The sequence below is a fragment of the Cicer arietinum genome, chromosome 1 (genome assembly GCF_000331145.2).
Source record: "Cicer arietinum cultivar CDC Frontier isolate Library 1 chromosome 1, Cicar.CDCFrontier_v2.0, whole genome shotgun sequence".
Lineage (NCBI taxonomy): Eukaryota > Viridiplantae > Streptophyta > Magnoliopsida > Fabales > Fabaceae > Cicer > Cicer arietinum.
In genome coordinates, this window is record NC_021160.2 from 44,956,058 (window position 1) to 44,967,156 (window position 11,099).

Genomic DNA, 11,099 nt, shown 5'->3' on the forward strand with positions numbered 1-11,099 from the left:
AAACGAATGGATGAAAATCAAAATGTGACAAAACTTTTCTACCTCCAAATATAGCAACCTTCATAACCACCACAAAAAGCAAAGGAATAAGGCTCTTGCATCACCTATATAAGAAATTGGTAGCACACTAATGTTTTTCATCACAAGGGGAACATAAAACAGAACAATATATATCAAATACCATCAACTAACGCCAACAAATAAATAAATAAATAAAATGGCAAGATCATTTGTTGTCGTTGCTATCATTGTCTCTACTTTTTGCTTTTCATCTGTCTTGGCTGCTCGTAAGGCACCAACCGGCGTTGAAATTTTCTCCGTTGTTGGCAAGATTTACTGCGATCCATGCCACTTCGAATTTGAGTCAAGGCTTAGCCAACCCCTTGAAGGTAAATAATTCCATATATTTTGTACCACATAAATGTTTTAACATATGAGTATCTATTATAGAAAAAATATAGACAACTTCTACGGTACTATCAAGAACAAAAATGTAATACATCAACGTTATAGTACAGATGTACCATAGAAGTCTCTAAAAATATATCGTAGAATCTTTTAAATTTATGTTTAATTGCTGTTTTAGTCTCTTTATTTTTACTAATTCAAGAAATTGGTCTCTCTATTTTAAAAATTGACAATTTTGATTATCTCTATAATTTTTTAACTAAAAAACGATGAAATAAAACGCCCTTAAATCTTAGATTTCTAACTTTGAATTTTTTTTCATATTTTTAATTTAATTAATGATATATAAGTAATTATTGCATCTAGATGATTTTATATCATAGAATTGGATGTCATGTTATTAAAAATATGTCAAATTATTATTTTTTTAGTTCAAAAATTCAAAGAAAATACTAAAAATGTCGATTTTTAAAATTAAATGACTAATTTTGTAAATTAATAATAATAAAAAATCAAAAGTGGAATTAAATTTAAAATGATTTAATTGTTGAGATAAGAAGAATGGACATGTGTTATGTATGTGCAGGTGTTAAGGTGACTTTGAAGTGCAGAAAGGGAGACAGCAACAATGTGACATATGTTAAAGAGAGTAGAACTGATATAAATGGTGTCTACAAAATTAATGTTGATGGTGATCACGAGGAAGAGGTATGTGAAGTGAATGCTGATGCAACCGGAAAGGGTGCATGTTCACAGGTTATGGCAAACAAATCCGACAGGATTGTCCTCACCAAGAACATGGGTGTCTCTTCCTTAGTTCGATTCGTTAATCCCCTTGGGTTCATGACTCAGGCAATTGATAGCCAATGTGGAAATGTTTTTTCTGAATTGGGTTTGGACAAGCTTGATGATTGAATTTCATAATATCAATCGTTCAACTTGTTTCATCCTAATAAATTTATATAAACAAAATACCCATTTAATGTGGTTATTTTATTATTATGGCACAATTGACCCATATCAATTTTAAAACTGTAAAATTGTGTTGTTTGGTTCTCTGTGACTATATAAACACATGTACTTCATTATATATTCAATAACAATTTGGAGATATTTGGTATTTTATCTTTCAGCATTATTTATTTATTATAAACTATTTCTTGTTTCTTTATATTAGTATTGCACCGGTAAATTATGTGTGAAAATTAATATTTTTGTTAGTTAGAGAATTTATATTTAACAGTGTTAGACACTAATTTAATATATAGATATCAATATTGTTATGTTGTACTATGATTAGTTTTTAGTATCAATTCTCTTATATGATTGATTATAATTTATCGACTGTATAAAAAAATTAAACTGATACAATTAACTACAAAAAGGAACTAACACCTTTAATACATCGTTACTCACACAAGACAAAACCTTTCTTACCCCTCATATTATCCTTCAAGAAATAAAAATTAAAAACATTACATGTAAATGTTTAGAACTTTCACTGTTATTACAACTTTCCACCCAACAGAATTACCTCTTTACATTAGAGAACGTGGACACCATTCAAGTAACCCCAAGCAAATGAATAAATTTAAGAGCGTATAAAATAGATGATTAATTGATCCTATTGTTAAATTAGACCGTATTACATAAAAAAATCAAACAAATTAAGTAATTTATAAATTAAATCACATATTTATTAATGAAACTTAATTTAAAAATCAGTTTAACTATTTTAAAACTTTTTTTATCTTTAATTGAGATTTATTTTTTATTTTTTAAATTGAAATTTGTTTTTAAACTATTAATGTGGCAATTCACTTCGGTTTTTAAACTATAAACACTTAAGATAGATTAATAGTCACTTGTTAAAGGAAAAGCTGAATCCAATTATTTTACTTTTAAGCCACTTCTATGTAATAATTTTTTTAATCTTTTATAGCCACATTTCCACCATTCAATCTTTATCCTTAAATATATACTCAGTGTGCCATTTCCACAACACTAAAAATCAAATAAAAATATGTCTTTTTCACATTGTTGTTTGTGCAACTAGTCAATTGTTGTATTTTTTTATTTATTTATGAGGCTTTTCATTTGCTGTTATTAACAAAAATTATTTTCTTTAGGCCAAAATTTCCAATAAAAAGAATCTAAAACTCTTACTTTACCGGCTTGTGGGCCTTAGATCCTTCACACTAAATGGAAAACTATTATTTGGTAATCATTTAGCAAGTTAATTGGAAAATGTTTTGTGAAATTTGAAATACGAGTAGCATTGGTGCATGAGATGTAATTTATTTCAGACATTTTAATTCAATTTATTTTGATAAAGAAGGGTCACTTTGTTCTCAATATCTTTACATGTCACGAGTCTCTAATTAATTTTGTTTTTTATTTTGATTGAGTATTTAATATATTTATATTTTATATTTATTAAAACAAAAATATAAAAAAATAAGTTACTTTTGAAAATGTGTCTACTCATACATTGTTGATCACTTCTATGTCTATTGAATTAATTATATAATTTCATATGCATCTGCAACTACATTAGTTAATTTGTGACTAAGGAAGATTTTGGTAAGTTTGTTTGAGACACTAGAACTTTAGTGTAGCTTTCTCTTAAAGAGATATGAAGACCTTCGTAATGATTTATCTTTCATCACCTCTAAAGGTATGTTTGATGATCATCATAAGGAGATGAGACATGATATAATACACTTATTATATGTTACTATAATAATTTGTTTAATGTAATGAACTAATACGATACACTAATCAATTTATTTATTTTTATCATATCCTACTTAGACTTTATATTCCTAATATTTTTGCCTGATGACAAATAAAAGAGGAAATAAAAGAAAAATGTTGATGAATACAATGCCAATTACGATATAAAATTTAAGCATTCCCATACATTCATTTATAGTGAATAAGTTGAATATATTAATTTTCTCATGCATACATTCTTGTTCCAATTGGACTTAGAATTGTATATTTTTTTATAGATAAATGTTAGTAAATTAATAGTTTGGATAGTTTTTTTAAGTTTGCCGTCTCTTAATTCACTAATCGAATTACTTACACAGAACAAATTATATGCATTGATTAATTATATTCACATTGTTTGATTATATGATCATTTCTGAAAGTGTTAACTTGTTTATATATATTATGTGATATTTTTTATTTCAAAATTTTTTTTATGCTAAACTTAAGAAGAATCTGAACTTTTTTCTAAAAAATATTTCCTTCAAACATATTTACCATCATAGAAAAGGGAGATTATTGGAATCTAGTTTGTCCTAAAACAATGGATATAATTACTTTTGATGATAACTAAATGGGAGAATAATTTGTCCTCTAATTACTTTTCAAATAATATCTTGTAGACTAGGATGAATAAAAGCATTACGGAAGTATTGGCAACAACCAATGAACTCATCTCAAATATCACATATTTAAGATTCATTAATAGAACAAGCAACATGTCAATTCAAAAAATTCAAAGTTTAATCCACACCAATGAGGAGAAGCCTAGTATGCTATTGAAGCCATTTATAAATTTTCTATTTTTATGTCGAACCAAACCACCACAATTTTAAGGGACAAAGTTCTAAAAGCAACATTAATAAAAAAAGACTATTGGTGACACCATTATTAAATATCTATTTCTCAATTTAAGAAGAATAAAAGTACTTTTTTTTTTTTGTTTTTTAAGTAACTCATTTTTCAAAAAAAAAAGTTATCAATTTATTCTTTTTTATTTTATTTAAATTATACACTAATATACTTTTTTTCCCTATAACTCAACCTCACACTTTGAAATAACTTGAAGTAATAAAGTTATACACTTTGTTATTTATTTATTTTAAATGGAGCATAATTTATCTTTTTCAAACATCGAAATTATTTTGTAAATTTTAATACAATTTTGCTCTTTAAAAAAGGACCAACATCCTTCGAGATACAATCTATAGATAAGATTTCTCGCCTCTATATAATGAAATATATTCCTTCATATGAAAGTGAGATAATATATTTATAATTCTAAAATATATATACTTAAAAATCGTTGTCTAAATAATATCAACATTAGAACTTAAAATTAGATAAAAAATATCAAAAAAATGCGGACTACATCATTTAGTCGTTTATAATAAAAGTTATTGTCCAAATGATAACAATAACTCTACTTAACCTTCATTATTTTTATTTTTTGTAATTTGAATAAATTTTTCTATAATTAATAATTCTTCTAGAATTTTTATAATTATCTGAATTATAAATTTGGATATTAAATTTTGTAAAATTAAAATTATAAAATTAATATTCATTACTTTACTCTTTGAAAGAGTGAAGTTGTACTATGTTTTTTTTAAATTAACAATACAACTTGGTTGTTTCAAAAAGAGAATGTACTCCATTTAAAAATAAATGTAAAGCATGCGATCTTTGCTATTTCAAAGTGGGAGAGGTCGAGTAAGAGGGGAAAAGAGGATAGATCAGTAATTATCATAATTTATTTTTGAAAATGGGTTGTTAAAAAAAATCTAATTTTTGTTATATTATTGTAATAATTATGTTATTCTATCTAATTATCATTATTAAACTAAAGTAAAACGTGTATATAAATAATAGAAGCAAGAGAAAGGCATTTTCGTTGAGTTTTGTTTCTGGTTCGTGCTAGTGAGAGAAACTTCTTTATTTTCTTCTCTCTCTTCTTTCAGTGACTCAAAAGCCCTATTGCGTACTTTGCAATCGACCAAATAATGGCCAACAGTAACCTCCCTCGAAGAATCATCAAGGTTCGTATCCCTTTTCTTCTTAAGATCCCCATTTCAATTTCTCTGATCGATTTGTTTCTCCGATTGGAAAACCTAGAATACTCCAAATATGTTCATACTAACTTGTTCTGTCGATTTTCGATTATCATCTCGCCAAATAGCTTGATTCAATGGAAAACCGCTTGTTTTATTTAGGGTTGATTTCAAAATCTTTTTTTCCTCACTGTTCCAGCTTAATTTCAGTGTTGATAAAAAAAATTAAATTAAAGAATTGAAGTCTTAGGGGTTAAATTTGAGATTTAACTATTATTTTTCTGCTTTGATTTTCGTTGGTGTTGAATTTTAGTTCTGGGTTGTTTTTTATTTGTTGTGTTTGAATTTTATTTTTGTGAATGTTTTGCTAACTCTTCTTTCTTTGATCTTATCAGGAAACGCAGCGTTTGCTCAGTGAGCCAGGTAATTTCTTATTTTCATCGTTGAAAGTGATTTTTATGTGGTTCTTGTTTTTTGTTTTAGTAGTCTTTTGCTAGGTACCTTGATTTTTACCTTGGCGATTTATGCCAAATGTTATATTCTTGTTTTTATTTTTGCTGTGTTAATTACTTGATTTATTGTATTTGATCTGATGATGCAGCGCCTGGAATTAGTGCGTCCCCTTCGGAAGATAATATGCGATATTTCAATGTGATGATCCTTGGCCCAACTCAGTCTCCTTATGAAGGTAGTGATGACCCCAACAACTTGGTTTTATGCCCTGAAATGGATATAAATATGTTATCTCTGCTCGAAATGGGAAATTAATTTCCCGTTTTATTTGGGGCTTTTGAGTAGCGTATCGTTGTTTCTATAAATAATTATTCTCTGAAATGCAAACTTATTTTGGTAATGGTTGTGAAAGGATAGTACTTTCATTTTTGGCTGTCATAATTCAAGTTCACTGCATTTTGTATCTCAAGTTGAACATTAGCTGTTTGACAATACAAGCAGCATACTAGTTATGTGAAATATTATCTTGATAATGTCATGCTGGGCAATCTATTTGTGTGATGACTGATGAGGTGGAAATTGGAATATTAGGTCATATCAATGATATTATTATGTCACATCATTAATAATTATAGAATATGTGCTTCTTGCAGCTGTCTTGTTTTCTTATCATGTGTTTTTAACCCTTGCCTAAACCTAGGTAGTTAATCCCAGCGTTTCCCGGCGAGTTCCCGCTGTCCCGGTGCGGTACAGTGCTTGACCGCGACGGCATGGTCCGCGACAGCGTGAAACAAGATCCCGCTAATATTTCTTCGTTCTTTGTTTTATTGTTTCTACTTTCACCTAAGAAGAAGAAGAAGTAGAATATGCTAATGAAGATAATGCTCTCTTTGATTCCTATCCTAGAACATGCATTTGAGTTTTAATATTTAGTTATTTTATTACTCTATGTTAAAGACTTCAATATGCATCATCTATATTTCCTTGACTTTTGTTGGTATTTCAATGTATGTTTTGACTAAGAGTAAGACTTGTAGATTCTTATTACTAATTATGAATGTTTCAGAGTTTGAGTCATTTGTTAATTTTGCATTAAATATAGGTTCATATAATATGATTCATGTAATTTGTTAAAAAAAATAGCAGTTATCCGCCTATCCCGGAACGTGCTATCCTGCTATCCTACTTTTGGGGTTGGCCGCGACGCACCGCTATCTGGGATTAACTACCTAGGCCTAAACCTACACAAACTATTTTGAATAAATAGGTTCCTAAACTAGCACCGTTTCTCCTATCTGATCACTGAACTATAGAAATATAATAAGTTGTCCCTAAACTATCATTATTTATCCATTTTCAATCAACTGAGGGACTAACTTGATGGATTGATAATATTTTAGCAAGTACTTAATTATTATATTTCTGTAGTTCAGGAGCCAAATAGGAGAGAAAATGATAGTTTAGGAACTAAATTGAAGGTTTACTCAACTATTTTCTATGAAGTGCATTATCTTGGTGAACATTCTTATCCTTTATGCTTATCACTGAGCTGAGATTTTTTTCCAACTGCTATTGCCTATTGGCATAATATTTCTAACTTTCACCACATATATGGTCAAATAACAATTAATGCATGTTTGGACTTTGGATTGGCTTTAAGTTGGCAAAATTGATTGTGTTGAAGCTCCAAATTGTAGTTTTTGCCAAAGTTACAATGGTGGGAGTACGCCAAAGTGTTATTTTGTTGAGTTTAGGGTGTCATTTTCGTGCATACAGAAAGTGCTTTATGGTTTGTGAAAAGCTTCTTGCGTAGGTTGACTCTGTTCAATAAAATAAAGTAAAGCTTTTTTTACATAACATTTTTTTGTTGACCAAACTAAATTAAATATACTTCATGTTATGAGTAGTGATTTTGACCTACGAAGTACGGACTACTAACACTTCAAAATGGTTACTATGAGTGTCCAACACAGACTGTGTTGTATAATTTGGCACTGTGGATTCTTATAGATTATACTGTGTACAACGAATAATGCTGAATTGCTAAAGTATGACGTACTGATGTCTTTGCTCCAAATCAGGGTTTGATTGCTTTGTGTTCATGCTCTATAAATTTTATATGTTGTAATTGTATCTTAACCAGCATGTCATATTTTTACCTCATCTACACGTCATATTTGTGTTTCAAGTGTGTATCTGTGTATGTTTACTCTAATTAATTTCAAGTGGATTATTTGATGAGCTTATTTCTTTATTTGTAACCGTGCTTTGGCGCAGCTAGTGGTTGCTTATTTTTAAATCGAATACTTGAATAATTGGCTTGAAATAGAAAAGCTAACAAGTTAAAGAGTTGAATAAATAGATGGTTACCTCACTCTAATGAATCATTGCTAGTGTGTGTAATCTGTTTTTATCTCTCTTTTTCCTCCTATTTGAAACCCATAATGGTCCCTTACCTACTAGTAGGATGATTTTCGTCGTGCTTGAGTTAAAGCACTTGGTAGAATTAACTGTTAAGATTATATTCATATCACGATTAGTACTTTTTAAAAAGTTGATATTATTAGAAAATTAGGACTTTTTCGAATGGTTCACTTAATAGAGTGTGATAGTGCACCCTGCAGCTGAAATATAATGCATAGTGTGTCTGATTGTTATCTGGGGTGAGATTTGGACTTACATTTGTAGGGAGCCCTCTTCCCCCCTCTCTCAAATTGCAATTTAGGATTTGAGAAGGAATAGATTACTGATATCTGAATAACAGCTAGCTTGATAATGCTGGATTCTTTTATTCTCTCCTTCATCCTCTCGAAAGAAAAAGTCCCACATTTACTAATGTGCTAGTTCGTTGTTTGTATTTCCAGGGGGTGTTTTCAAACTAGAACTATTTTTGCCTGAAGAATATCCAATGGCTGCTCCAAAGGTACTTAATTTAATTTTTGACATATGCTTTGTGGCATTATTTTGGTGTTACTTGTTAATTTTCTGCTGTTTTCTTGTCTACCAAGAAGAAATGGCAATATAATTATAAATTTACGTGTAAACTTTTTAAAAGATTTTTAGTTACTATATGTTTTGTCTTTGTATCTCAAGATGTAAAAAGACTGCCAAACTTCTAAAGGCCATGGGATAGGATATCCTGTAAAATGGAAATTAGTTGCACAGGTGGACATACTTGTGCACACTATGCCTTTAGAAGTTTGGCAGTCCCATTTATATATATATATATATAGACACACACATGGAATTTGCTAATGTACAATTACCTATTTTTTATGAAGTCATTATCAAGTTATAATAACTATAAAATGGTTAAGTACACCCAAAGGTGTTGTTTGCTAATGTACTCCTATAAAATTATTGGGTGTACGTTAGCAACTCCTATAGGCATTTGCTAGAATACACCACTCATTTTTTAGGAGTACTTTTGCAAATTGCAACTAAAAAATTGTTTAATAATCCAAAGGTGCATGTTGTTAAAATACTCCTTCATAAAAACTAGTGGGTGTATTCTAGCATTCCCTGATGGCCTAATATATATATATAAATTAAATAGTATTTATATTTATAATTATATTAACATTCTTTTGTCGTTTTCTATTTATTAGCTAGTTCTTCAGTTGAAAATCCATTCAGTTTACTTTCTACTTATAAGCTTTCAACTAAAAAATAGCTTATCTGCCATTTGTTAATTTATCCTTTCCTTTTACCAAATAGAGTCATGATGTGCTTTTTAATGAAATTGAAACATTTTCTTAACAATTTTGGATGGAATGCTCAACCTTCCTATGTGGTCTAGGATATTGATTTGTATATTTTGAGGCCATTACTAATTCCAGGGTTTTGGAAAAGACTGTGTCCCAGCTCTTCTGTGCATTTGATAGGGGTCTATTTTGAAGAAAGAGGTCTAGAAGGACTTCTATTTTTTTATTGTTTTGAAGGATAAAGTAATTATGTCTCCACTCAGAATTGTGTAATTGCGTAGCTTTCTCTTTCTTTGCTGGTTTTGATTCTTGTGATAATAAATACCTTGGGATTGAAGCGTGCCTTTTATTTGAAAAAATCTCAAATTATTCCCCTATTCCTCATTCAATTATGCATTGCTTCTTACAGGTTAGGTTCCTGACAAAAATATATCATCCTAACATTGATAAGGTGCACTTTGCTTCCCATACTTTTCATTTCTTCTTTGATGATAACTTTTCTTACAAGTTGAAGTTTAATGCAGCTTGGCAGGATATGTCTTGATATTCTGAAAGATAAGTGGAGTCCTGCCCTTCAGATTCGCACTGTACTTTTGAGGTATATTTAATTTTCATATTTTACTCTAGTGGATATAGTACTTTTTTATGGATCAATTCAGTTCCTGAAAAACTGTTGATAATAGATCTTATGTAACAGATTTGCAAGTCTGAAAATCAAACTTTTATAAACTAAAATTTTCATTTTGTTTGGTAAAAATTTGTGGGAAAACAGATGGTTAAATTCACTAGTAAAATAGACACTTCTTTAAAACAGATGGTTAAATGGATATTATATTTTCACTGATGATGTAAATTTTTTGGGACCTATTATAGTATTCAAGCTCTTTTGAGTGCACCAAACCCAGATGATCCACTTTCTGAGAACATCGCCAAGCATTGGAAATCTAACGAGGTCGAGGCTGTTGAGACAGGTATGTCTCTTTTGCTAGCATGATTACATCAAAATAGTTTTTTTTTAATGGCGGCATTCAACATGCTGTGTATATTCTATTCTCTTACGAAAATGGTGGTATTTTTGTGAATGCAGCCAAAGAATGGACCCGATTATATGCCAGCGGTGCTTGACGATTGGGTGGATACTTTTGGTCTCAAATAACAATAGTGGAAGTGTATGCTATTAACTATCAAATTGAAATGGAAATTTAGAGGAATTGTCTAAACTATTTTGGAGTCCATATTCCTCCTAGCTTCCAGTTACATGTTAATTTCTTTCTATCTCATGGAAGCCTTATATCGAAACTTGTATGAATATATGGGATCTTTTATGTCAAAAATTTAAAACATGCTCTATCTTCAACTACTAATGGTAATTTGGTATTCTCAACTCAAACTTTTGAATAATCTTTTGATTTTTCCCCCATTTCAATGGATTTGGATTCTCTCAAGAGAAGGGCACCCATTAAAGGGAAAAGTGCTTGATTAATTGAAAATCTAACAGTTGCATTTTATAAAAATCTAACTTTGGAAAAATCTCACCTTATTTTTAGAGAAGTCAAATCCATTGCCCTATGAATTCATGTTTGATGTCTGGTTGTGAATTAAAGGAAACTATCTAACTCAAGACGACTGTGTCCAATCAGTAAAAGATGCCTATGTTTTTGTGAAGAGTCTTTAGACAAAAGTGTTTTAATTAAAAACCTATGTCTCT

The 11,099-nt window shown here is 29.6% G+C and overlaps 2 protein-coding genes across 2 annotated transcripts; both read left to right on the forward strand.

The window, feature by feature from the left end:
• The first annotated feature begins 128 nt into the window (after positions 1 to 128).
• Positions 129 to 1,533, forward strand: LOC101499210 (olee1-like protein). The gene is made up of 2 exons (XM_004488977.3): positions 129 to 389; positions 995 to 1,533. Exons 1-2 carry the CDS (start codon positions 218 to 220, stop codon positions 1,321 to 1,323), a joined length of 501 nt encoding a protein of 166 aa, XP_004489034.1. The 5' UTR covers positions 129 to 217; the 3' UTR covers positions 1,324 to 1,533.
• Positions 1,534 to 5,061: 3,528 nt separating this feature from the next.
• On the forward strand, positions 5,062 to 10,781 carry LOC101499527 (ubiquitin-conjugating enzyme E2 35). The gene is made up of 8 exons (XM_004488978.4): positions 5,062 to 5,222; positions 5,630 to 5,657; positions 5,836 to 5,922; positions 8,552 to 8,610; positions 9,801 to 9,842; positions 9,916 to 9,989; positions 10,265 to 10,362; positions 10,479 to 10,781. The coding sequence occupies exons 1-8, from the start codon at positions 5,187 to 5,189 to the stop codon at positions 10,514 to 10,516; spliced, it is 462 nt and encodes a 153-aa protein (XP_004489035.1). The 5' UTR covers positions 5,062 to 5,186; the 3' UTR covers positions 10,517 to 10,781.
• The last annotated feature ends 318 nt before the right edge of the window (positions 10,782 to 11,099 follow it).